Source organism: Cricetulus griseus, chromosome 6 (genome assembly GCF_003668045.3).
Source record: "Cricetulus griseus strain 17A/GY chromosome 6, alternate assembly CriGri-PICRH-1.0, whole genome shotgun sequence".
Lineage (NCBI taxonomy): Eukaryota > Metazoa > Chordata > Mammalia > Rodentia > Cricetidae > Cricetulus > Cricetulus griseus.
In genome coordinates, this window is record NC_048599.1 from 142,873,947 (window position 1) to 142,901,907 (window position 27,961).

The following is a 27,961-nucleotide window of genomic DNA, read 5'->3' on the forward strand; positions in this document are numbered from 1 at the left end:
TCTGGGTTACCTACAGAGCCTTCCAGTCTAACACAGCATGCCATGGTCTTTCTCTGCAGCAGGGCAGGACAGAGGTTTTTGTCTTGGGCTTTGTGAGTAGGGTAAGTGAGTGTGCTGGTGGATCATTTATACAGGGACAGACTGTCTCTGAGTTAGTTAATCCAACCAAACCTCATCTGAAAAAAGGAAATACACTCTGTAACTTTCCTGATTTTAGATGACATAACATACATATAGATCACATAACTGATTCAGGTCACTCAGGAAACACTTTCTCATCTCTCTGCATAGAGCTGCAAAAGATTAATTCTAGACTTTCCTGCTCTAGGTTACATTATCTGTAAGGGGGTGGGATCAGATGAAAATCCTGTTCAAACTTGGAAGATTGCATATTCAAAAGAGATGGCCCAAGACTCAAGAGAAGGGAAGGGAAGGACAGCCACCAACCAGTAGTCATTGCCTTTCCCTCCCATGAAACTCAAAGGTATTTTAAGATAAATGAAAACCTTTGTGTCTCCACCTACATGTTCTACTTTCGCCTTTGAAGAGGGTGTGGCTGGGCTTACACTGGTTTTTAGTCAAGGGAAGGATTAGATTTGCACACACATAGGGAAATAGAGGAGCCTTCTAGAACCCCATCTCACTTTCAGTTCCATACTTCAGCATTTTCCCAAGTGATTTGTGTATTATTATTATTATTATTATTATTATTATTAGACAGGATAGTCCCAAACAAGTGAATCCTTCCTTCCTTTTTCCTTATTTATTTATTTGTTCATTCATTCATTCTGAAGACAGGGTTTCTCTGCGTATCCCTGACTGGCCTTGAACTCAGAGATCCACCTGCTTCTGCTTCCAGATCGCTGGGATCAAAGTATGAGTCACCAATGCCAGCTCCAAATGAAAAAAAAAATTTAAAGATTTTATTTATTTATTATGTATACAGTCTTCTGCCTGCATGCAGATCTCATTCAAGGTGGTTGTGAGCCACCATGTGATTGCTGGGTATTGAACTCAGGACCTCTGGAAGAACAGTCAGTGTTCTTAACCGCTGAGCCATCTCTCCAGTCCCCAAATGAAAATTTTAAGTTGACTGTTTTGTGCCGTTGAAGTATATCACGTTGGGCTGCAGAGATGGCTCAACAGTTGTTGGACATCCAGAGGATTGGAGCTTGGGTTACCAGCAAACACAATGGGTGGATCACAACCACAATCACAACTCCAGCTCCAGGGGAGCTGTTGTCCTCTTCTGTTCTCTTTGGGTACCCCGCCCCCAATGGCATATATACACACACAGATACATAAATAAAAATAAATAAACTAAATTAGCTATCTACATATATATATATATATATATATATATATATATATATATATCATGTTGGGATGGAGACATTGCTCCATGGTTAAGAGCACTTACTGCTCTTCCAGAGGACCTGCATTCAGTTTCCAGCACCCATAATGTCAGGCAACTCACAACTGCATGTTAACTCCAGTTCTAGGGGATCTGACACTATCTTCTGGTTTCCTTAGTTACCTGCACATGACACACACACACACACACACACACACACACACACACACACACACACACAAGCACCCAAATAAAAATTAACAAACAAACAATGCTTATATATTCTGTTCCTAATTGCAGTTAAGTTTTAGGAATTTGATTCTGTATTATGTGTCAACACACCTATACGTGAGTGGTTTGCCTGGTAGTAGGATTCCTAGTGGTTTTTATTGTGTCCTGTTTTGTTTAAATAATTAACACACAGAGACACATGAACACATTCAAATGTATTACTTGTGTGTCCATTTATAAACAAGAATCTAAAGCCAGGCAGTAGTGGTACATGCCTGTAATCCCAGCACTCAGGAGGCAGAGGCAGGAGGATCTCTTTGAGTTTAGGCTAGCCTGGTCTTCAAAGAGAGTTCTAGGACAGTCTCCAAAACCTACAGAGAAACCCTGTCTCAAAATACAAAAAAAAAAAAACCCAAAAAACAAAAAAACCAAAACAAAAAAACAAAACAATAGACAAAAAAAAAGGAAAAAAAAGAATGTAAAAACTAAACAAACTTGACTATCAGCAATTTTAATATACTTGCTTCCTGTATCTCCTTGATAAACAATGGCATCAGGGACCACTACTAAGTCCTCACGTGCTAAGGACCAGAAGCAAAGTTTCCACAGACACTAAAATAGAAGACATTACAGCTCAGACTCTAGTGGTGGCATGAAATCACAGGAGGCAAAATGACGTATCAGGCCGGGCGGGCGTTGGTGGTGCGCACCTTTAATCCCAGAACCAGGGAGGCAGAGGCAGGCGGATCTCTGTAAGTTCGAGACCAGCCTGGTCTACAAGAGCTTAGTTCCAGGACAGCCTCCAAAGCCACAGGGAAACCCTGTCTCGAAAAACCAAAAGCCAAAAATGATGTAAGAGTTAAAAATTTCCATGTGATCCCCAGTTCAGCCTGGACCAAAAGGCCATTTCTCAGAGCTTAGGCAGAGTCGGGGATAAATATGACACCTACCTCTTATCTGATTAGATTGTCCCAAAGATTAAATGCCACCGCTTTTAAAGTGGATTGCTTCATCCCATTACTGCAACTATTTGGGGCCTAGGATAATAACAAATCAAGGGATCTAAGACAAAGATATTACCGCCAACGACAGGCCAATCAACAGCCAGGGAGTGCGTGGCAGCCACTGCAGGTTCCAGCCTTTGGTCCAGGTCCCTCACTCCCCAAGCCAGGCGAGGCAGAAAAGGAGGCCCGGGTTGGTCTTGCCCCGCCATGGCTGTCGTGGCAAACGCTCAGGGTTCTCAGAGGGCCTTCACTGGAAGTCCGCACTGAAAAAGCTAAGTGAAAAGTCCCGAGATGGCCCGCTCGGGGCCCTCCGTGAGCAAACAGACGTATTTCGCACTAAAACGATCTTAGGGACCTCAGAGGTAGCGGCCGCGCCCCCTTCCAGAACTCTTCCGGGATACCGCACTTTGACCCGGAAGTGGATGGGAGAGGAAGTAGCTGGTGATGCTGGAACAAACATGGCAGTCCCGGTGCCCCTCGGCCGCTCGAGTTCCTGCTGTCTACGGCTGCTACCACTGCTGGCGCTGCTGGAGCTACTGGTCGACCCCTGCTTGGGCCGTGTCCACCACCTGGCGCTCAAAGTAAGGCCGGGTGGGCTGGGGACAGGGACAGGGCGTGGAGACGGGGGCGCGACAGCTGCTCCGGGCTGAGCCAACTTCGGCCCTGCGGGGTCTCTAAGTTTGGCTCCCGAGCTAGGGGTCTGCGCGGCCCTGTGGGGACGGACTATGCGGTACGGGTGCCTCGGGTAGTCTGGGCCCTGCGGGTTTGAGGTCTTGGGGAGGGGCTCAGCCGCGGCCTAAAGCCCAGAGGACCTGGGAGGCCGCCCCTGCGATCCCCACTGGCTTCCCTGGGATCCGTGCCGGTGGTAACCACCCTTCCCTACTCACCCTCACACATCTTCAATCCCAGTTCCTCCCGTCCGCCTCTCCGCCCTTCCGCTTCGCCTGCACCTGGCGCTTTGAAGGTGTGTGCCTTTCCCCTGCTTACTTTAGGGTGCTCCACTGACTGACCAAAGCGAGGATCCCCAAAAGGTATTCAAATTTCGCTTGAAATATATGGCTTAATTTCGAAAAGAAAAATAAAAAGTGAGAACAGAACGTCTCTGAGAATTCAAATTCAGCATTCAAAGTGTTTCTAAGTAGTGGGGCTCTTTCTTTCTCTCTCTATGGTCGTTGCCTAAAGGAGATGTTTGTGACAGACCTGGAATGAACACCAGGAACCGCAATTTAAAGTTCTCTAAAGGCTTACACGTGGTTGTCAGCAGGTTAATATATTTGGGGAACAGACGATGACATCGCTATGACTCAAAGCCTTGCACATTTTCCTAATAGTGTTCCAATAAGTTGGTGGACCTGGACACAGCTGTCTTGTACAGCACCTTGTATTAATCGTGAAGCATCAAGTCTTGTGAATGTAGAGTTTAAAGAATACAGACTCTAGATTTGAAAGTTGGCCAGATCCGTACAGGCATACTTGCACTGCCAGCTTTTGTTTGTAAATAAAAATGATCTCAAGTAAAGTGACTCTTAACCGCACACAGCAAGACAGATCAGTCTTGGCTCCTTTTGAAGATCCACTGAGAGCTGTAGTAGCTCTCTCCAGAGAAATGCTTTTTGAAGGCCACACAAAGCTTAGGAAGTAAAAATAAAACTTGCAACAGGACACACTAACACCATGTCTCCTAGTTCCCTGACCAACCTTTCTAGTATTAAAATGCCAGGTGCCTGGTGTCATTAGGTAAACACTGGCAGTATTTATATCGGGCAACCTTAGTGCCCACTATATACCAACCTTAAATACCAGCCTTAGAGATAGAAGCAAACCTAGAGTAGTTCTGCTGTTGATTTCTCTCTTGTGCCAACTTAGTGTAGTTCTGTGATTGATTCTTTCCTGTGCCAAATGACTTGTTTTTTTTCTCTTGTAATATGTTCCCTAAGCTTATTCAATAATTGGTACCAGAAACTTTTTTCTTAGGCTGTTTAACTATTGTCTAAGTACATGATGTTTAGTGGCAGAATGTCTATCAAAGAAGAACGAGATGGTCTTGCTTTGCTTGAAGTAGGGAAGTACAGACTTGATCAGGTTAGAAACCCAGACTTGCAAGAACATGAAGTGATCACCAAGTATCAGGAATATGAATTGATTTTTTTTTTTAAAGATTCATTTTTTTAAAGATTTTATTTATTTTGTATACAACATTCTGCTTCCATGTATATCTGCACACCAGAAGAGGGCACCAGATCTCATAACAGATGGTCATGAGCCACCATGTGGTTGCTGGGAATTGAACTCAGGATCTCTGAAAGAGCAGCCGGGGCTCTTAACCTCTGAGCCATCTCTCCAGCCCAAGATTCATTTTTTATGTGTATCTCTGTGTGTGTGTGTGTGTGTGTGTGTGTGTGTGTGTGTGTGTGTGAGCAGGTGCCTTGGAACTGGAGTAATAGGCAGTTGTGAGCTGCCCCATGTGGGTGCTGGGAATCGAACTTGCGTCCCCTGAAAGAGCTGTACATTTTGTTAATTGCTGAGCCATTTCTATAGCATTGATCTTTATAAAAACCTTTAGGCACCAAAAAATTTAAATGTACCAGAGTAGGTACAGTTGTATAATGAGCTCCCATGTACCTGCTCTGTGGCTAATCCTAATCCTGCCCTCTCCCACTGATGTCTCGTCTCTCTTCTTGACTTTTTTTTTAAGATTTATTTATTTACTTATTGTGTATACAGTGTTCTGTCTGCATGTACGCCTGCAAGCTGAAAGAAGGCATCAGATCTCATTACAGATGGTTGTGAACCACCATGTGGTTGCTGGGAATTGAACTCAGGACCTCTGGAAGAGCAGCCAGTGCTCTTAACCGCTGAGTCATCTCTCCAGCCCCCATCTTCTCGACTTTTTGTAGCTTTGAAGCCTATCCTGGCACTCACTCTGGAGACCAGGCTGGTCTCAAACTCACAGAGATCTGCCTGCCTTTGCCTCCTGAGTACTGGGATTAAAGGCATGCGCCACCAACGCCTGGCTGAATCTCTTCATTTTTAATTCACTATCTGTATTTTCCATCTCTCATTTGTTTTCTTGGTCTTCTCACAGTTGTTGTCTTTTGACCTTTCTGCATATTCCTCTCTCTCTCTCCTTCTCTCTCTCTCTCTCTCTCTCTCTCTCTCTCTCTCTCTCTCTCTCTCAATAGCCAGGGTTTCTCTGTGTAGCCCTGGCTGCCCTGGAATTCACTCTGTAGACCAGACTGGCCTTGAACTCACAGATCCCATCTGCCTGGTTCCCATCCAAGTACTAAAGGTGTGTGTTGTCATGCATGGCTTATTCCTTACTTTTTAAAAGCAACTTTTTTGAGGTATAATTTCTGTACATAAAAGTCACATGTTTAATTGTTAGTTCCTTGTAATTACTCATTATTTACTATAATTGTCACTATTATATTATAATACTACTATCTAGCTATAGGCCATTTTTGTCACCTTCCACAGATCGATCAATATCCCTCCCTTCCTCCCTCCACAAATCGTTAGTATTTATTTCCTGAAACCTAAATATCACTCTCTAGGGCAAAGAATTGGTCAATTACTTTTGAGTCCAAATCCTTTCCCTACTACTGGAACTGTGAGGTTCCACAGGGGAACTTAGAGCTGCAAACAAACCAAAAGCAAAACAGAAAAAAGTGGTTGTCAGCTCCCCCCTTCTCTGCTGAAAAAAAAAAAATTATGTTTTTGAAAAATGTAAAGAGGCTTTAAAAAAGGGCAAAGACAATCTTTCCAACATAGATGGCTGACTGAAGGGATGAGCAGTGTGGGGACAGTCCTTGTCCATGTGGGGCCCGTTTACCTAGGGGCAGGGCCTGGCTCAGGCCCTGCCTAGCTCAATAAATAACTATGGTGATGATGTCCCTGGGTTCTATGAGGAGGTGGAGGGAAAGTAGAGCCTGTGGACAGAGGACTTTGCTGGAGTAGGGGCTTCCCGCAGAGGCCTCCATGAGGCTGGCTTGGGATATGGGCTCAGAGAAGATGCTGCTGTGTTGTGCCAGGGCTCTAGTTCCAGGAGGGGACATCAGGTCTCTCTTCTAGTCTCTAGGACCAAGGCCAAATTCAAGATGAGGTGTTCGCATTACTGCTCTCAGGCTGGCTGCCGGCCTCTTTGGGGTACTTCCCAATGCCTGTCCTTCTGCCCCTCAAGTGCCAGCTCTCCTGTGTCTCCAGCTAGCTTCTGCATGCTCACAGTTTGAGTCACCCTGGATGTCAGGGACTGCATTCTGACGGCCTGTCTGGTCACAGGAGATGAAGTTCAACTAGGAGGACTCACTCCATCATGCTTGTGGCATCCCTCCTCAGGCCTAATTTAATTTCTTTTCTTCCTGCTTGTATCTATCTCTTCAGATTTTTCACTCTTGACTAATCAGTGTGGAAATCTGCCAGCTTGTTGCCTCTGGGAGCCCTCCACACATCTTTGACTGACTTATAAATCTCCTTTTTACCCCAAGCAACTACACTTTTACTTTGTGTTTTCATAGAGTTGCCCTTGCCAGATACTTCATTAAAAATGGAGTCACACAGCAGGTCAGCTTTTGTCCCTGGCTTCTTATACTTCTTAGATTCATCCATGTTGTGCCATGGCTCAGTTTATCTTTTGTATAGTCCTGTGCTGTGTGTGTGTACATTGAGATGTTTGTGTAGAAGTCAGAGGACAGACTTGGATGTTTTTACCTCCCATCTTGTACGAGGGAGGGAATTTATTCACTATTGTATCTGTCAGCTTAGTTTGCAAGTTTCTGGGAATACTCCTGTCTCCTTCTCTCATAGACATACATGTTGGAATTACACATGAGGGCTACCACATCTGGCTTTAGGTGGGTCCATGGGATCTGAATTAAGGTCCTTGTGTTTGTATGACAAGCATTTTATCCACTGAGCCATCTCCTAACCCAATCAGTAATTTGATGTTATTTATTGTTGAATACTACTCCACTCTGGGGTGACCACCTTTTCTCTAGTACAGCTGGCCCTGTTTTCCTGCCTCAGTCTTCCCAGTGCTAGGATTACAGGCATGTGCCCTATGCCCATCTCTGTACAATGAATAGTCCTGCCACTGTCATTCACATGCAAATTTATGAAACTATCTGTCTTTGTTTTTCTTGGGTGATACCCAGGACTGGAGTGGAATTGCCAGGCTCTGTGGTAGGGTTGGGTTTAATTTTTAAGAAAGTGCCACATCAGCTGAGCACAGTGGCACACACCTTTAGTTACAGCACACAGGAGGAAAAGGCAGGCAGATCTCTGTCAGTTTGAGGCCAGCCTGGTCTACCAAGCAAGTTCCAGGACTGCCAGTGCTGGTACACAGAGAAACCCTGTCTCAGAAAAGTAAAAGAAAAAAAGGGAGGGAGAAAGGAAGAAAAAGAAAGTACCACATTATATTTTCCTAGGTGACTAGTTGGTTTTAATCTGACCAACAATGGATGAGGGTTCCCCTTCCCCCACATCGTTGGCTGCATTTGTCATTGTCTTTCCATATTTAGAGCAAACCAAAAGTATCCTGTTACCCATCTGTAAGTACTCATTGTATCCCTGGAAAATGTAAGGCGCTTAACTTTAAGAACAAAACTCAGAAGTCATTAGAACAAAAAAATCCTTAAGAGCAAATCAAATCAGGTCCAGATTTTCTCTGATCTTAAAAAGCTTCAGACTTTGACTCCATTCCACTTATGACTGCATCTATTCAGTGAACCAACACTCTAAATATTAATCTTCTGAGGGTAGGGTCTCCTGTTGCCTGTAGACAGTAACCAATATGTGATATATGATATTGTTCTTTTCTAATGGAGAGATGTTCCGTGGTGCTTAAAAGTGCTTTTGCTTAGTTTTTTTGGATCTGATCATTGTTTTGCTCAGAGGTGGCAAAGTCAGCTGCTTCAGGAAATCAGGTAGGTCCTGTTAGAGAGAACTGGCTGCTGGAGGACCACTGGAGTGTCCACTAGAGGATACTTACTCTTGTAGCTGTATTAATGTGCCCTAGAGATTCTGCATCTCCCTCTTTTTCCTTTCCTCTGCCCTCCTTAGATCAGGCTCTCCTTGTATAGCCCAGTTTGGGCTCAAACTCACAATCCTCCTGCCTTAGGATCCTGAGTGCTGGGATTATGGGCCATTTTCCTGGATAGTATGTCTGTCTCTTTTTTAAAGGCGACCCTAGAGGGCTGAAGAGATGGTTCAGCAGTTAAAAACACTGGCTGCTTTTCGAGAGGACCTGGGTTTGATTCTCAGCATCCATATGGCAACTCACAAATGTCTGTAACTTTAGTTTTAGGGGATCCATTGCCTCTTTCTAACCTCTGCAGACACCAGGCATATATGTGGTTCATAGACATACATATAATTTTATTTTTTGGTTTTTCGAGACAGGGTTTCTCTGTGGCTTTGGAGGCTGTCCTGGAACCTGCTCTTATAGACCAGGCTGGTCTCGAACTCACAGTTAATCCCCGAGTGCTGGGATTAAAGGCGTGAGCCACCAACGCCCGGCCAGAAATTAGAATTCTTAATGCAAAATTAGCTTGCAATGAATTCAGTGATAAAATAGTACCTGGGCATGTAGTTTTAACAGTGAACACTTACCTCGCATGCATAAAGTCCCAAGTTTTCTCCCCAAGATTCAAAGATCAAACCAAGGCAGGAGCTGGAGGTGTGACTCAGAAGTACTACGTGTGCTTAGCATATCCAAGGCTCTGGTTGCACTTATCACAGAAGCAAAGAAAGCCTGTATGCCTTATCTGAACAGATATGCTAGTACAATCTGACAGTTACCAGCCAGTGAGCTGTTTAAGGAAGCAGCTGGCTAGGTGACCTTCAGCTTCTAAAGTTTAAAGAACTACATACTGAGCTGTTATTCTACTTGCTTCATTTATTAATGTGTATATATGATGTTTGTATGTTCTCAAGTATGAATCTTGAGTGTTAGTCCTTGCCTGTCACAGGACCCTTTCACACAAGACAAAGTGTCTTGCTCTTCACTGTGTAAACCAGCTTAGTTGGCCCATGGGTTTCTGAGTTTCTGTCTCTTGCCTTGGGTGAGATGGATAACAAATGTGTGTTTGGAGTATTCAACTCCAGTCCTCCCACTTGTGTGGACTTTATCTACGGAACCATCTCCTCAGCCCTATTTGTTGTTACTACTATTTTACATTTGTTGTGTGGTGTGGTCTGCCTGTCTGACTATGTCTATATTTACATGGGCATACACATACATTTCTGTCTGTGTCTGTGTGTACATGCATTCATGACATAACAATGTGGTGGTCAGTGGGCAACTTTGGGAATTGATTCTCTCCTTTCACCATGTGGGTCCTTGGGATCAAACTTGGGTCATCTGTCTTGACAGCAGACACCTCTACCTGCTGAGCCATCTTAACAGCCTTTGTTGGTTTGTTTTTACTTTTTTTCTTTTTGGAGAAAGGCACACATAGCCTAAGTGTGCCTCATACTTATTATATAGCCAAGGATGTCTTTGAACTCTCAGTCTCATGGCTCTGCTTCTCAATTATAGGATTCCAAAGATAAGCTGCCCCATCTGTCTTATTTACCTTGCATTGGAAGCTGGTCAGTGTGTTGGAGTGAGGTGGTCACAGAACTGTGTCTGTTTAGATGCCCCCATCATCTTTCTGTTAGAATTGGGCTGTCCTCACTCCCTCACCCCAGCGTGTGTGCCTTCCCTCCCACTTTGCCTGCTTTAGTAACCAGACCACTGGCTGCTCATTTCCTCAAGCTGGAAATCTGTCATGTCACCAAATTCTGTACACCATTCTAAATAGCTCCCAGTCCTCTTATCTTCTTGTGTGTCATCACCACAGGTGCTGATCCCTGTGGGCCGCCCATTTGGCTCCTGGACCAGTGTGGTCTTGCAGCTGGTGTCCCAGCATTCTTCTAGTTCATAAAGTTTAAATTTTATTTATTCTTATTTAGGTTTCTAGAATGATTCTCTCTCTCTCTCTCTCTCTCTCTCTCTCTCTCTCTCTCTCTCTCTGTGTGTGTGTGTGTGTGTGTGTCTTTTTTTTTTAATCTTTCAAGATAGGGTTTCTCTATCTGTCCTGGAAGTCTCTTTGTAGACCAGGCTGGCCTTGAATTTACAAAGATCTGCCTGCCTCTGCCTCTCCAGTGCTAGGATTAAAGTCATGAGTGATTTTCTTAAAAAAACTATCTGACTAGAGTGATTTTTATTTTTGTTTGTTTGTTTGTTTTTCAAGACAGGGTTTCTCTGTGAAATAGTCCTGGCTGTCCTGGAACTCACTTTGTAGACCAGGCTGGCCTCAGACTCACAGAGATCCACCTGTCTCTTCCTCCTGAATGCTGGGATCAAAGGTGTGTGCCACCACCATCTCACTAGAATGACTTTCTTTTATTATTTATTCATCTAGCTATACATATATGAAAGAAGGGCAAGGAGACTAGCTCTGGAGAGAGGAGTCTGGCTTGCTAGTGTCCATGCACTTCCCTCTCAAGGAGTACAGGAAGTAATCGACAGATTTCAACTCCAGAAGCATGATGTATTAGCTGCTCTTCTGTTGCTGTGATAAAACACTGTGAGCAAGGCAGCTCCTCCTCCTCCTTCCTTCCTCCTCCTCCCCCTCCCCCTCCTCCTCCTCCTCCTCCTCCTCCTCCTTCTCCTCCTCCTCCTCCTTTTTCTAGATAGGGTTTCTCTGTGTAGCTCTGGAGCCTGTCCTGGAACTCGCTCTGGAGACCAGGCTGCCCTTGAACTCACAGAGTGCTGTGATTAAAGGTGTGTGCTACCAACGCCGGGCTGGGGGAACATTTCTTTTTCTTTTTCTTTTTCTTTTTTTTTGGGGGGGTGTTTTGTTTTGTTTTGTTTTGTTTTCGAGACAGGGTTTCTCTGTGTAGCTTTGGAGCCTATCCTGGCACTCACTCTAGAGACCAGGCTGGCCTGGAACTCACAGAGATCCGCCTGCCTCTGCCTCCCGAGTGCTGGGATTAAAGGCGTGCGCTACCAACGCCAGGCTGGAGGAACATTTCTTATTCAAACCATCACACATTAAATCTGGCATTTAAGAAAATCATTCTGTGAGTTCCAGGCCAGCCTGGTCTACTGAGTGAGTTCCAGGATAGCTTCCAAAGCTACACAGAGAACTGTGCCTTGAAAAATCAAACAAACAACAGAAAAAGCTACTAGCAATAAAGATTCACAAGTTTGCTTCTTCAGAATTAAAAAACAAAACCAAAAAACCTGTATATGACAACATGTACTGTACAATTAAAAAAGTTTATAAGACTGGAATAGAGACCTACAGTTTAAAAGGTGAGCTCCCAGGCTGGTGAGATGGCTCAGCAGGTACTGTAGCCATCTTTCCCGCCAGCCAGCTCCCAAATAGTGACACTGAGACTTCTTATCAATTGTGAAGGCTTGGCCTTAGCTTAGGCTTGTCCCACTAATTCTTATAACTTAAATTAACCTGCTTTTATTAATCTGCATTTTACCATGTGGCCTTTTACCCTGTATGTCCTACTCCCCAAATCTCCATGGCATCTTCTTCAGGGTATTTGATTCTCTCCTCTTGCTTCCTCTCGCTCTGCCCAGAAGTCCCACCTATATCTCCTCCTGCCTAGCTATTGGCTGTTCAGCTTTTTATTATACCAATCACAGCAATATATCTTCACAACAAGGTTCCACACTGGCCATGCAAGCCTAACCACCTGACTTCAATCCCCAGAGCCCTTGTAAAGGTGGAAGGAGTGAACCCACTCTACAGAGTTGTCTTTTGACCTTTGCACTATGCCCATACACTACTACTAATAAAACAACAGTGGCAATGATGATGAAAAGATAACTTGCCACAATATATAAAGGACATGATTCAGAGGCTAAGAACACTTGCTGCTTAGAGAGCACTGGAATTCTTTTTTTTTTTAAATATTTATTTATTTTTATGTGCATTGGTGTTTTGCCTGCACGTATGGTCTATGTGATGGTCTCAGGTCCCCTAGAACTGGAGTTACAGGCAGTTGTGAACTGCCATGTAGGTGCTGGGAATTGAACCTGGCTCCTCTGGAAGAGCAGCCAGTAGTCTTAATCCCTGAGCCATATCTCCAGCCCCGAGGACTGAAATTCATGTCTATGCAGGGCATTTAGCATTCTCTTCTGCAACTCCAAGGATACCCTCATGTACATAACATGTATGCAGGTACACAGACAGACACAATAAATAATAAAAATAAACATTAAAAAAGCTACTTTGAGAAAAATCTAATAGAAATAAACATAAGACATATAAACAAAGATATTTCATAACAGAAGTAGCTAGTTAACAGACAGGGAGCATAGACAGACATTCAAAAAATATAAACTGAGTCACCAGTAGCTTTATTTTCCCTGAAATTGGGAACCGTGAGGCCTGGCATTCTCGGGGATACTGAGGACGAAAGGAACATGGCTGCCCTGGACTTTAGAGATAGAGTTGCAGTTTCTAATAAGCACTGAAGCATCCTGCCTAGATTCATACAACCTAGAAGTACAGACAGTACAGACAGTGCATGTGTAGAGGAGGCACAGATGCATGGCAGACGGTGTTACTGCAGAGCCTTGGAAATGGCTGCACACAACTGGGTGGTAGTGGCACAGGCCTTTAATCCCATAATCCCAGCACTTGGAAGGCAGAGGCATGTGGATCTCTGTGAGGCCAGCTTGGTCTACAGAGCAAGTTCCAAGACAGGCTGCAAAGTTATGGGGGCGGGGGAGGGGGGTATGGCTGCACTCTCATTGTTGTTGGGGCTATGCGATGATGTGTGGGCAGATGGACAAGCAACAACAGGAAAATGTATCCACACAGAGTTCACAAAGAATACATTGTTCCTGAAAAATGGACATTGCAGATCTATATAGACATTACTTACCCAGCTTTTAAAACTGATACTATGTGATGTTTATGGGTCTGTATCTGGGTACTTTCCAACCAATCTTCTGGGTTTTGCCAGTTTGCCCAGGCTGGCCTGTAGCTTGCTATCCTCTGACACACCCTGACAAGTAGCTGCAATTATAGGCAAGTATCACCAAGCCTTGACAGTGACTGGGGTTTTCATTCTGGTCTCAGACTTGTTAAATAGCTGAGAATGGCCTTAATTTTGTGAGCCTCTTGCCTCCATCTCCCTGGAGCTGTGGTTTTAGGTATGTACCATGGTTGTTCTAAGCAGTGGGAGATCAAAACCAGGGTCTTGTGCATGTAAACCCTCTAACAACTACACCCCCTGCTCTAGGGACTTTTTTGTTTGCTTTTTCTTTATCTGGAAAAAGGGTGGCATTGTATAGTCCAGGGTGATTTGGCATTATTCTAGTCGAGGCTGGCTTTGAACTCATGGTAGTCCTCCTACCTCAAGTTTGTAGAGTAATGGAATACAGGAAGGAGCCACTATTCCTTGCTTGGTGTTATAAGTTAAAAACTAAAAGAGGACTGAGGCATTTCATGAGTAAGGAAAGGTAGAATGAAAGCAGAGTTCCAGAAAGATACAAAGGACTTATTTTGTCAATAATGCTCTTTCCCCTCCCTCTCTGTGATCCTAAACAACTGGAATGCAGGCATGTGCCGCTGTGACCTGTGGAACGTGTCACTCCTTTAACTGAGTCAGCCTGCAGTGGACTGAGTGTTCTGTGGCCTGCGTACTTCCCAGCACAGCCCGTGCTCAAACGGCTGTCAGCCTGCTAGTAAAAAGGTGACATCTCATTTAAATCAACTACTGGTGAGGTTCAGGATGTCAGCATGTTTTCTGTTGTTTTTTACTTTCAGGTTTATTTTATTTTTCTGTAAACCTGAACTTTTTTTTTAATATTTTATTTATTTATTACGTATACAACATTCTGCTTCCATGTATATCTGTACACTAGAAGAGGGCACCAGATCTCACAACAGATGACTGTGAGCCACCATGTGGTTGCTGGGAATTGAACTCAGGACCTCTGGAAGAGCAGTCAGTGCTCTCAACCTTGGAGCCATCTCTCCACCCCCAAACCTGAACTTCTAGAGCAACTTATTTTAGTAGAAATCCACATCTGTCTGTCTGTCTCTTCTAATACAACCTACATTAAATTTTTTTTTTGAGACAAGATCTTACAATGTAGCTCTATTTAACATGGAATTCACAAAGTTGACTAGGGTGGCCTTGAACTCACAGAGATCTATCTGCCTTTGCTCCCCCTAGTGCTGGAATTAAAAAATTAAAAAACAAAAACCAAACGAGATAAGGTCTGTGTAGCTCAGGCTGGCCTTCAGCCTGTGGTCCTTTTGCCTTAGCCTCTCTAGTGCTGGGGTTACCACACCCACATCTGGCTTTAATTATTTGTTTTTTGCTTGTTTAGTGGGGGAGCGGGGCAAGTGTGTATCATGAGCATGTAGGCTTTGGAGGGCCACTTGTGGGAATAGGGTCTCTCCTTTCACCATGTGGGTTGTCAGGCTTAGCAGGCAGGCAGCAAGTGCTCTTACCGAGCAGTCTTATAGGTTCACATTTATTTATTTGTAGCAAGTTCTCTGTGTAGTCTTGGCTGGCCTAAAACTCACTATATAGACAAGGCTGGCCTCAAACTCAAGAGATTCATCTGTCTCTGCCTCACCAATGCTGGGATTAAAGGCACCCTCCACTACACCTAGCTTTAAAAATAAAGTTTCAGGTTAACAAAATAGGTTATTGAAAATATGAGCAAGCATTTCAGAATAACTTCACATAATCCAGAATAATCAGGGGCTGCAATTTTCTCTGATGATTATATCTAGGCTTGGTGTGTTGGCCAACACTGGCAGCCCCAGCAGTGGCTTCAAGAGAGTGAAGAGAGGATTTCCAGTTCAGGGTCTGTCTGGGCCTCTCAGGGAGACCCTGTTTCAAGGAAACAAACAAAAACAAACAAACAAAAGGTACTTTAATCAGTAGTGTTTCACCTTCAAACTAGGGCTTGCCCATTGTTTGTGTTGTTGGCAGAGTGCCTGTGAGGAGAGCCAGGCAAGACCCACACACTTTTAACGCTGACCTTGTTTGGGTATCTGGGAATTTACTTTCGGGAAGTGCTTAGTGTCCAGCCTAGAGTCTTACTCACACCCTCCAGACAGCACTGTCTCTCTGAGCTGCATCCTCAGTCCAGTATAGTGTTTTATGTCCCGGTGACCTAAACTTTTTACAACTGAATGATCTTATTGAATTAACCTGTTATTCAGCTTCTTGTGACTAAGAGTACACCACACTTCTGTCTTTTCTTAAAGCCCACATTGGAGATACACACTCAGATACCTGTAGGTGAAGTTGTAGGTTGTCTGGGATTTCTTCCTCTAATTGGCTGGGCTATGTGTGTATATGCTGGACAAACCTGGCACTTTCAACACCTGTGTAATGCAGGCTAGTTCAAAGCAAAATAAGATTCACTGTTTCTTTGCTTGTGAAAGGTATGCAATGAGTAAGAGCCCAGGCATGCAGCTCCTGAACACCTGGGCTGGGATGCCGGTTCTGCTCCTGCTGTGATCTAAGCAAGCTTTACTAGTCTGGGCCTGCTTCTTCATCATTAGTCTGAGCACAATAGCGCCTGCCTTGTAGAGAGGCAGCATGGTGTTTCAGAGAGCTCTTCAGAGCCCTGCTGGTTCCTGTGCAAAGGAGGTGCTGAAGGCTCTTCTCTTTTGCTGTATCTATCAGGGTTAGCTGGGGTGCTCCTGCAGACCCTCTATGTTCCTGCCTCTTTTTCCTTTACTGTTGAGCTCTTGGGGCTCTGCTGCCCTTCTGGGATAGTGTCAGGGAGGAAAGGTGGGAATGCTGAGCTCCCACCTGGCCTCTCATCCCCTTGAACTCCTGATCCTCCTCCTTCTGCCTCCCAAGTGTTGGGGTTACAGGTGTGTACCACCATGTCAGTTCCAGGTGCCTGAAAAGTACATATGGGGCAGTCCTTATGGAGCCTCTGTAAACCTTTATTTATTTGAGACAGGGTCTCTCTGTGTAGCACTGGCTGTTCTGGAACTCACTATTTAGACCAGGCTGGCCTTGAACTCACAGAGATACACTTGCCTCTGCCTCCCACGTGCTGGGGATTAACGGTGTGTGCCACTAAGTCTGCTGTAAACTTCCTACAGGATAGCTAAAGAAACATACCCTTAAATTCTTAATTTGGAGCCAGTGGAATATCTCAGCAGGTAAAGCCATTTGCCACCAAGCCTGATGACCTGAGTTCAGTCTCTGGGCCTCATACATTGGAAGGAGAGATTGGACTCCTACAAGTTGTCCTCTTTGTACTGTGACATGTACATATACACACTGGTAAATAAACAAAATATAAGAAAAATGTAACATTTCCCTACAGGCTGAAAGTTATATAAATGTACAGCATAATTATTCCCATGATATGCATGCGGTGTCAGCAGGAATGATTAACTAGCGCCTTAAGAATGGGTTTGAAGCTTTGCCTTCCCTCAAGCAGCTGGGAAGTAAAGTCCCTTTCTCTGGGGGACAGTCACCCCGAAAGTCCCCCTCCCAATCCTTGTCCTGTGTGTTCTGTGAGTGGGCTTGCTTCTCCCTGAGATGGTGTGAGGAGATTCTGGGGGCTCTTGGAGGACTGAATGTCCTCACTGCCGAATATTATCAAATCCTTCTCCCTTATGCACCTGCAATGGTATTGGGCATGCGTGTCCTCTGAAGAACAGGGAAGATCGTCACTTGGGTCACTTTCTGACTGACTTAATTCCACCCCAGAAGGGCCAGGGGCCTCCACTCTTCCTGTTTTCTCTTTAGCAGGCCTCACAACCCTGCAGACGTTTATTTCTTTGTGGGAGTATGGATTTGCCTCGTGCTCCTCTGTCCCACTGGGAAGTGAGAGTGAGCAAACATGCTTTAAATGCCTAGCTGAACTCTGGCACTAAGGGAAATTCCCAGAGGACCAAAAAAGGGAAGAGGGAGTTGAAACCAGTGGATAATAGAAGGGGGTCAGGGGGAGGGAGCCAATGCCATTCTGAGATATTGCAGGAGTCTGGAGGGAGCTTGGATTAGACCATTGCTGTTGCTGAGGGCCTATGTTCCCACCATCAGATCCAGCTGGGAGGGGCCAGAGTCAGCCAGGAAATAAAACCCTCCTGGTGGCAGTGTTCCCAGTGCATTGTTTTTGGGTCATGTGGATGTGAATTATATTGATTGCCTCAGAGGGTCCCATTGACAGCCTGACAACCTGGGAACTTCAGCTGTAGGGGAGGGTCCCGTCAATAGCTGCTGATGTCTGGGTAATTCTATCTCTAAGTGTGAAGAGCCAGCTGTCACTTACAGTTCCTATAATTCCCAGTAATGTTCATGCTGTGAAGAACCCCAGGCACTTGGTGTTAGAGAGAGGGCTTTGCTGATACCCCGTCCCGGTCCATTCCTAGAATGTGTGGTCCTGCTTGAGATTGGGACACGAGGCAGGCAGGGGTGGGCATGTCCCTGTGAGCTACCGTTTCAGCAGAGCCCAGGATTTCCCCATGCCCAGTAGAGTCTTGTCTCCACTTGACTCATTCTTGAGGGTGCTTCTGCATTAGCGTCTGTCCTGAAGGTCATCATTCTCTGTATCATTTGGTTCCAGGTGAATGTCCTTTATAATTTGAGTTGTGGGTTAGAAAAGTCTGGGAGGAGCTGAGGTCAGTAGTGCATTTGTACTCACTTCACCGGTCCCACCCCACCTCCAGAATTTTTTTTTTTTTTTTTTCTTGAGACAGGGTTTCTCTGTAATAGCTCTAGCTGTCCTGGAACTCACTCTGTAGACCAGGCTGACCTCAAGTTCTCAGAGATGTGGCTGCTTCTGCCTCCCAAGTATGCCACCACACCTGGCTTTACATTTTTTAGTCATTCTTAGTTACTTATAGATGTGTGTATCTGCATGTGGGTATGTGCACATGAATGCAGGTGCCCACAGATGCCAGAGTGAAGGATCCCTGGAGTTACAGGTAATCGTGAGTCCCCTGAATGTGGTTTCTAGGAGTGGAACTCAGGTCCTGTGGAAGAGCAGCAGGCGCTAGCCCCTACACTCCCTGCCACCACTCTCTTAAGTAGGGTCTCACTCTGTAACCCTGCTAGTTCAGGAACTCTGTGTAGACTAGGCTGGCCTTGAATTCACAGAGAACCTCCTGCCTCTGCCTCTTGAGTACCTCTGTCACATTTTTAGTACCTGCCAGATGCCCGACACTGTTCTGTCAGGAAAATTGGAGGTGGGGGGTGGGTAGAGCAGGTTATTAAACCGTGGTTCATCTGGCTGTGGAATTCACATGTCAAGTTGATCCTGACCAATTTACCTCCAGAGCCCATACTAGTGTGCTGAAATGAATGAGTCCACCATTGCCTTTTGTGAAGCTTTGACATCTGTGGGATTTCTGAAGAGCTTTTGAAGGCTACCTGTGACAGCCACTGTCTGTCTCCACACCTATGGGAACTTTGGCCATCATGAAACTGGACACCATAACTTTTCAAGCAAATGAACAGGCTGACTAATGAGAAATCCACCTCAATCTCTATAGGATGACGTGAGGCGTAAAGTCCATCTGAACACCTTTGGGTTCTTCAAGGACGGGTACATGGTGGTCAATGTCAGCAGCCTCTCTGTGAATGAACCTAAGGGAGACGTGAAAACGAAGGCTGAGGCAAGTGTTTTCCAATAGAATGGGGGTTACTCTCTCAGCCCCTTCCCCCCTTGCCTAACTGGAGAAAATTCTTCATGGTAGTACCAAAGTACACACCAGGAATCTGCTTTACTTTATACTTCCTGTGGTCAGTGAGATGCTGGGGGTGGAACCCAGAGCCTTTCCCATGGTAGGCAAATGCTCTACCATTGAGCCACACCCCAGCCCTAAGCTGCAATTCTTTTTTTTTTTTCTTTAACGTTATTTATGATTTTACGTATGTGAGTGCTTTGTCTGCATGTACACTTGAACACCAAAGAGGGAACTGCATCTATAGTGAGCTATCATGTTGTTGCTGGGAGTTGAACTTAGGACCTCTGGAAGAGCATAGTAACCAACACTCTTAACCACTGAGCCATCATCTCTCCAGCCCTGCAATTCTTGAATAAATGTATAATTAGTGATTTTACTTGAGTAGCTATTTCCATCTTTCAAGAGAGCACTTAAGAAAGATGAGAAGCCAGGCCTGGTGTTTTTGCTTCACTTTTCCTGCTCTTTGCATAAGAAAGTCATGGACAGTGTGAGGGACTTAGTCTTTTCTCTCTTCCCTGCCTTCAGATTGGCTTCAGTCTAGATCGGACCAAGAACGATGGCTTTTCTTCTTACCTGGTAAGTTGCTTTTTAAAAAATGATCTATAGGGGTATTTTACCTGCATGCATGTCTGTGTACCACATATTTGCCTGGTGCCATCAGAGGTCAGGAGAATTGGATCCCCTGGAACTGAGTTACAGACAGTTGTGATCATGTGTGTGCTGAGAATCAAACCCAGGACTTCTGCAAGAGCAGTAAGTGCTCTTAACCACTGAGTCATCTTACCAGCCCTGCCCCCTTTTTTTCTGAGGGGACAGTAGTGATCGACAGGGATTCATTCTATAGCTCAGGGTGGCCTCAAACTTGGAGCAGTTCTCTTGCCTCAGTCTCCCAAGCGCTAGGATTACAGGCATGAGCCACCATGGTTTGTATCCTAGAGTAGCCTGAAATACATCATATAACTGAGGCTGGCTTTGAATTCCTGGTGCCCCTGCCTCTGCCTTCTAGGTGCTAGAATTGCAGGTGCCTGGTCAGTTTTAGGTCACAGACTGACTGGTGTCCTCACTAGAGCTCAGGATACCCTTCAGCCCACAGCGCCTATGCTGGAGGTGGCAGCTACTGAACCTCTAGCTTCCCTGTTGGGAGAAGCCTGAGCCTCCTATCTATCTTGTTCTTGCCACAGTGAGTGCAATGATACATGCTTGTTCTTCCTTTGGCAGGATGAAGATGTGAATTACTGTATTCTAAGAAAACAGTCTATATCTTCTGTTACCCTTCTCATCTTAGACATCTCTGCAAGTGTGTAAGTAATTCTGAAGTCCTCTCTGCTCGCCCTCAGTGCAGTGAGGGCACTGGCTACAACAGTACTCGCCCGATAGCTGCCACGTGCCAGTCCTGCGCTGAGTGCTGGAGGTGAGTTACATGTTGAGAGACACGGGGCCACCTGGGAGGACGGCAGACGAAGCACAATCCAAATGACTGCAGCAAAGTAGAGAAAAGAGCCAACCCCCCACCCCCAACACACACACACCACCGCAGGGAAGGACAGTTTCAGGTCAGGGTTAGGCAGGCAGCCCTCTGGTGAGTCAGCTTTTCCAGATGAATGAGAGCAGGAAGGGTGTCCTTGTCCACAGAAGAGAGAGCGATCAGCATGGCCTTAGCACCCAAGTTTGCTGTTGGGGGACACATTAGAGGGAACAGGTAAGAAAATAGACTGGATCCAGGCAGCAGCTTATGCCACTCAGGCTGTGTAACTCCAGAGCTCAGGGTCCTCCTACCTCAGAGTAGTGGTGTATCTTTTGTGAGATTGTCTTTGAGATCAGGTTTAGTGGCAGAGCACAGGTGAAGGATGAATTAAGGGATTTTGTAGTCCGTCTGCCACGTGTGGTCCCCCTTCCTGTTTTTTTGAGACAGGGTTTCTCTGTGTAACAGCTCTAGCTGTCTTGGCACTTGCTCTATAGACCAGGCTGGCCTTGAACTCACAGAGACCTTCCTGCCTCTGCCTCCTGAGTGCTGGGATTAAAGAGGTGAACAACTTTAATTAATTCATTAATTCCAGCACTCAGGAGGCAGAAGCTGGTGGATCTTTGTGAGTTCAGGTCCAGCGTGGTCAACAGAGTGAGTTTCAGGACAGCCAGGACTACATGAAGAAACCTTGTCTCAACAAACCAAAAGAAAGAGAAAGATGTACACTACTATGCCCAGCTGTTCTAGCATCTCTCACTGAGCTTTGATCTATGCTGGTTTACCTAAGCTAGCTGGCCAGTGAACTCCAGCACTCTCCTCTGGCCACCTTCCCAACCCTGGGGTTGCGGGCTCACATCACATGCCCCACTGTTTTACACATGGCTTCTGGGGATCAAATTTGGGTCCTCATAATTCTGAGGCAAGCACCTGCCAGTCAAGCACCTCTATGGCCCAGCCACTCCAACTTGTATGTAACTTCTCCCTTTTCCTTTTTTTTTTTTTTTTTCTTACGTTTCTGTATTGTGTGAGTGCATGTGCACGTCTGTCGTGCCTGCTTGTGAGAGTTGCTTCTCTTCTTCCTGCCCTGAAGGTTCATGGTTTGAACTCAGGTTCAGGCTTACCACTAGTGCTTTTCCCAGTGAGCTAGCTCTCTGGCCTTCAAAGGGTTCCAAGCTAAGAATCTTGTGTCCAGATTATTTTCAGACTTAGCCGATAGCAGCCTAGAGTGGGCAATGTAGAGATGGATGAACAAGGTCAGAAATAGAAAGACCAGTGAGGAAGTTTCTTAAAAAGTAAAGTACTTTTCACAGAGCTACTCTGGGCCTCTCCTGGTCACCTCTGCTAACATCTGTCAGGAACGCTGCAGTCTTCTAGGTATTTGGCACCAGCAGAGAAAGGTCTCACTGAGCCTGGCAGGAGGAATGAAAGCAAAGATTGACCACCCACCTGAAGTCCCTAGGTGGTGGGCAGGTCAGTGGCAGTTTGCTCACATTAGGGATTTGTGCCTTTAATCTCTGCTCTCCCATTCTTGGTGTTCACTCTGTAGGCAGTGTCCTGGGTGTGGTTCTCAGCATTCACAGTGGTGGCTCACAACCCCCTACAACTCCAGCTCTAGGGGATTGGAAGCCCTCTTCTGGCTTCTGCAGGCTCCTGCATGCATGTAGTACACATAAACCCACATACGCACACAAACACATAATTAATCTTTAAAAAAAAAAAAAAAAAAGGAAGGGGAAAGGAGGAAATGGCTTTTAGGCCAGTAATTGATAGTGTCCTCAGCTCCTCACACACATCCCTTCACTTCACTTGACTGTATTATAGAGCCTTATGTCTTATTCTATTTCCCCTTTCACCAGTTTTCTGAACACATTAAGATTCCTTTAAGGGCCAGGTAGTGGTGGCGCACACCTTTAATCCCAGTACTTGGGAGGCAGAGGCAGGTGGATCTCTGTGAGTTCAAGGCCAGCCTGGTCTATAGAGTTCCAGGACAGCCAGCCAGGGCTATTCACACAGATATTTATTTATTTATTTATTTATTTATTTATTTATTGGGTTTTTCAAGACAGGGTTTCTCTGTGGTTTTGAACAGAATAATCATGTATTAATGTATTGTTAAACCCTGGCTTTAGAGTGACACTTCAGGCTCCTTGCTCAGTTACTTCCTAGCTTGGGCTGTCAGGGCTGGGGTCCAGGTCTGGGCTAGGCTATTGCTCTGTCCTCACATGGTTTCCCCAGCCCTTGGCCAGTGCTTTACTCTTTCTGCAGCACAGCATGTAGTTGGCAGAATCTGCGTCTCCCCTGTGACAGGGACAGCACAAGGTGCCAGATTCAGAGTTTGAGCTGGAGCTGGGCGAGGTAACACAAGCCTTTAATCCCAGTGCTCAGGAGGCAGAGGCAGACGGATCTCTGAGAGTTCGAGGCCAGCCTGGTCCAGAGTGAGTTCTGGGACAGCCAGGGCTACACAGAGAAACCCTATCTGGAAAACAAACACATGCAAAAAATAACAGAGCTTGAGCTGGGCCCGCCACAGCATTCAGTGAAGACTGGAACACTGCTCTGAACTCTCCTTTCTGTCTTCTGTGGATATAGAGTCAAAGTCAGATCTCCACCAGAAGCTGGCACCCAGTTACCAAAGATTGTCTTCAGCAAGGATGAGAAAGTTCTGGGTCAGAGCCAGGAGCCTGCTGTCAGCTCCATCCCCACAGAAAGCGAGGTGCAGAGAGCCCAAGGTAAGCCTGCTTTGTAGAGATTGTGTTTTCAAGAACTGCAGCCTGATGCTCTATAGGCCACACAGAACTAACTGTAGCCAAAGAAGGATGTGGAAGGAAGAGAGGAATGAGGCCTCTCATCTGTCCCCACTTAGCACTTTGGTAGTTGTCCCTGAGTAGGCTTATTTCCTCAGCCTAGAACACGGTGCCCACAACTCCTTATCATATGGACAGCCTATGCATGCCTATTGGTTTACGTCATTTCATCCCACTGCCCAAGAAAATGATGCTGTCACTTGCTCAGCCTTTTCCTTAAAGCGACCCATTGTTATCTCCAGGTATTGGGCCACTGAACTTCTTCATTCCTAGAAACCCCTTGGTGTGGGGGCTAGAGAGATGGCTCAGCAGTTAAGAAAGCTTGTTTCCCTTCCAGAGGACCTGAGTTCACCTCCCAACACACATATCAGGAGGTTCACAACACCTGCAATCACAGTCCTAAGGGATCCAAAGCCCTTCTGAGCTCCACTGGCACCTATGCTTGTGGCACATACATACATACATACATACAGACAGACAGACAGACAGACAGACAGACAGACACACACACACACACACACACACACACACACACACACAAAGGTTTTTTGTCTTTTTTTTTTCAAAATAGGGTTTCTTTGTGTAGCTCTGTCTGGCTGTCCTGGAACTCACTCTCACTCTGTAGACCAGGCTGGCCTTGAACTCACAGAGTTATACCTGCCTCTGCCTCCTGAGTAGTGGGATTAAAGGCATAAGCCACACCACACATTTAAGGTAAGTCTTTTTAAAAAGGAAAATTATTGTGTGTGTAGTACTGTTTTTAGGATGGGTTAGTGAAGCTGGATTCTCTGGCTTAAAGGATAAATAGCCTTTGAGAATACTGACACTCCATTCCCTGTCAGGTGGATGGCCAGCATCCATCAGAGTGCAGAAATGCTGGCTGCTAACACTTTGATACTGGGTAGTGCTTTTGTTTTGTTGGTTTGTTTCTCTGAAGTGCTGGGCACTGTGAATGTCTACAGCCCCAGTACTTGGGAAGCAGAGGCAGAAAGAGCACTTGTGCCCAGTCAAAGCAAGCCTGTGCAGCAAAGGGAGACCCAGTTTGGAGAGAAATGCAAAAATGAAAAGGCAGAAGAGACCATGTTTGATTTTATTTTTCCTTTTCTGGTGTTTTGGGGAGAGGGATTTGTGTGACCAGGCTTTGAGCTCCTGCTTCCTGGCCTCCACCTCCCGAGCCCTGGGCCATACACACTGCTGTTCCTGAGGCAGTAACCCCCTTCCGGATGTTGATATGTTGTATTAACTGTTAGTCTCATCCAATGGTTCATATACATCCTTTTAAGGCCATTTACTACTTACTTTTCTCTAGATTTGCTGAAGGTTGATGCAAATTAGGAAGCACAGGAAAGAACTGGAGTGAGATGTGCAGTTCCATTCCTGTGCTCTGGCTCTGCTTGTCCAAATCCCTTGTGCTCATGAAACACTGCCTTCTTTCCTGCAGCAGGGCTACACTGCTGTCTTAGGGTTTCTATTGCTGTGGGGAGATGCTGTGACCCTGCCAACTTTACAAATGGAAACATGTAATTGGGGTGGATTACTGACAGTTTCAGAGGTTCAGTCCATTACCATCATGGTGGAGTACATGGTGGCATGTAGGCAGATATTGTGTTGGCTACATCTTGGCTTGCTGGCAACAGGATGTTGACTGACAGAAGTCCTGGGTGGTATCCTAAGCATAGGAAACTTCAGAGCCCACCCCCACAGTGACACATTTCCTCCAACAAGGCCATGTACACTCTAACAAAGCCATACCTCCTAATAGTGCCACTCCTATGCAATTATGGGGGCCAATTACATTCAAACTACCACAGCTTCCTTCCCCAGGAGGGGTCTCCTAAGGATAGTGACGCAAGTTCCATGAAAAAAGCTGCTAGCAATGTTTTTTTTTTGTTTGTTTTGGATTTTGAGATCTGTCTCATAGCACAGTCTAACCGTGACTTCTCTGTGTAGCTGAGGATGACCTTGAACTTATTCTTCATCTTCCATAGTACCCAGAGTACTATGATTACAGGTGTGCACTACTACACTCCATTTCATAGGGTGCTAGGCATCGAGGGCCTCATGCACACCAGGCAAGCACTTTGTTAGCTGAGCTATATCCCCAGCCATCTACTAGTCAGCTTCTTTTTTTAAATTAAGATATAATTTGTCATTTTTCTCCGCTAGTAATCTTAACCCACTGTTATTGGGGGGGACCTCCAAAAACCAACAGTAATGAAAAAGAGAAGTCAGCAAGACATCTACCTGCAAATCGAGACTGGTGGTACAGCGCAGGGAAGAGTGCTTCCCATACACAGGCTGAGTGTCATCCCCAGCATCCTCAGCACTACACACAGAGGTTTTCTCCAAGTCAACTGCACTAATTAGATGCTTGTCAAACTGCCTCTGAGCATGCTGGCTTAGAAAGCATGGAGAGCTGTTTTATGTGGCATCTCTGCAGTCCACATAATTTATACAGAGCCTTTCCCTTGGTTCTGTAATGATTGACACAGTGACACTTGCAGTATTCCACTTTGTTTCGCTACTTCTTCTGCCCAGTAATTATGTTTGGGGACCTGAAGAGGTGGAGGCACTGAGATTTGTTTTGGTGATGGGATATTAGATTAGCTGGAGCCCTGTAAAATGATACTGTGATGTATGATATGTGAGGTGAATTAGACAGTGATACCTTTTAAATGTTTGTGCTTCTAGATGGTTCGAAGGCTAGAAGAAGTGCAGTGGATTCAAAGGTAAGCATGGACCTCCTTCCAGCTTCTTTGGGTGTCCGTGTGTGTGTGTGTGTGTGTGTGTGTGTGTGTGTGTGTGTGTGTATGTATGTATGTATCTATGTGTGCATGACACATGGCTTGTGTTTGGAGAGACAGCATCAACACACTGAAAACCTTTCAAACTTACATGGAGTGCTGGATTGCACAGCACAGGGGAAGCCCAAGCAGTGGGGGTGCCCCCTAAGACAGACTTGGGGAGCACAGGTGGTACAGGATGCTGGCATACAGGCCATGGGAGGTTGTCAGGAGCCTGTGATTAGGTTAGTTATTAGAGCTCATGATTCTGAAAACACTGCAGGGTCAACAGAGTGATGCCCAGGCCTGGGAAGGACCTGCTGTGATAAAACAGGATTGAGATGAATTAGACTAGAGCTTTGGAATGTAAACAAGGTTTTGTCTCGGGGGAGATGGAACAGTGGAAGGGAAGAAGAGAGAGAGATATTACTGCACAGAAGTGAGTAGGAGAGCAGAAAAGGGTTTGTTTTGCAATGTCCTGATTCCTCAATGTGGGGATTGTATTTTTTGTTTGTAGACAGGGTCTCCTGTAGCTCAGGCTGGCTTCACCTTGTTACATAGCCAAGGTTGGCCTTGAACTCCTAATCCTCCTGCTTTGCTTTTGCCTCCCAAGCTAGGATCACGGATGCACATATCAGGCCTAGCTTTGCTTGCTTGCTTCCTTCTAACCATTTTTGCAAAGTTAAGATTGGGTGACAATTTACAGGGGCAGTTAGATACATTTGACCTGTCAATCAAGATTGTGGATGTGTTCATTATTTCAATGGTTTCTCCTGCCCCCTTTCATCCTGTGCCTGGGGAGCAGTCACTGCAGTAGACAGCAGCTTTAGGGGGCCTTATAGAAATGAGCCAAGTAGGATGTATTCGTCTGTTACCTTTGTTCAGCATAACCATCAGAGTTTATCCTGCTCCTGTATATATGTAGCCCATTTCTTTTCATGGCTTGTGCAGAAGACAGTGTTCTAATATTTCAAGTCAGGAGCAGAGTCTAGGTGGGATGTTTGGCTCTGCCCAGGGCAGCATCCTTAGTCCTGCAGAAGCTGTAGGGTAGAAAGACACTCACAGGAAGACTGGGGAGGGGGTTAGAGAGTAGCCAGGAAGGAAGGAAATGGGAAAGGGAACTGCCTTCTCTGAGAAAGGATCTTAGGATCTTAGACCTATCTGGAAAGACAGTGAAAGGCTCTGTCAGAGAGCTCTCGAAGGTCTATAGTCAAGTTGGTGTTGAAGAACTTTTTATTTTTTATTTTTTGCTAGCTTTGATTTATTTTTATTTTATGTGTATGAGTGTCCTAGTTAGGGCTCTTTTTTGCCATGATGAAACACCATGAATAAAAGCAAGCCAGGGAGGAAAGGGTTTATTTTATTTGGCTTACATTTCTACACCATAGTCCATCACTGAAGGAAGTCAGGACAAGAACTCATGCTGGGCTGGAAGCTGGAGGCAGGAGCTGATGCAGAGACCATGAGGATGCTGCTTACTGGCTTGTTCCCCATGGCTTGCTCAGCTTGCTTTCCTATAGAACCCAAGACCACCAGCCCAGGTGTGACACCACACACAATGGTCTGGACCCTCTCTCATCAATCACTAATTAAGAAAATACCTAACAGCCAGATTTTTTTTTTAAGATTTTA

At 45.4% G+C, this 27,961-nt stretch overlaps 1 protein-coding gene and 1 pseudogene across 3 annotated transcripts in view; one reads left to right on the forward strand and one right to left on the reverse strand.

The window, feature by feature from the left end:
* Positions 1 to 3,003: 3,003 nt before the first annotated feature.
* Positions 3,004 to 27,961, forward strand: part of Gpr107 (G protein-coupled receptor 107) — a 67,242-nt gene continuing 42,284 nt past the window's right edge. For 2 of the 3 annotated variants that reach the window (XM_035446125.1, XM_035446126.1), the window contains exons 1-6: positions 3,004 to 3,170; positions 19,083 to 19,205; positions 19,803 to 19,853; positions 20,496 to 20,578; positions 23,332 to 23,471; positions 26,238 to 26,275. In XM_035446125.1, the coding sequence (XP_035302016.1) occupies positions 3,012 to 3,170; positions 19,083 to 19,205; positions 19,803 to 19,853; positions 20,496 to 20,578; positions 23,332 to 23,471; positions 26,238 to 26,275 (594 nt within the window). In that variant the 5' untranslated portion in view covers positions 3,004 to 3,011. The remainder of the gene's footprint in view (positions 3,171 to 19,082; positions 19,206 to 19,802; positions 19,854 to 20,495; positions 20,579 to 23,331; positions 23,472 to 26,237; positions 26,276 to 27,961) is intronic. The other variant, XM_027423885.2, reaches the window with a different exon arrangement.
* On the reverse strand, positions 6,682 to 7,194 carry LOC103162865 (annotated as a pseudogene).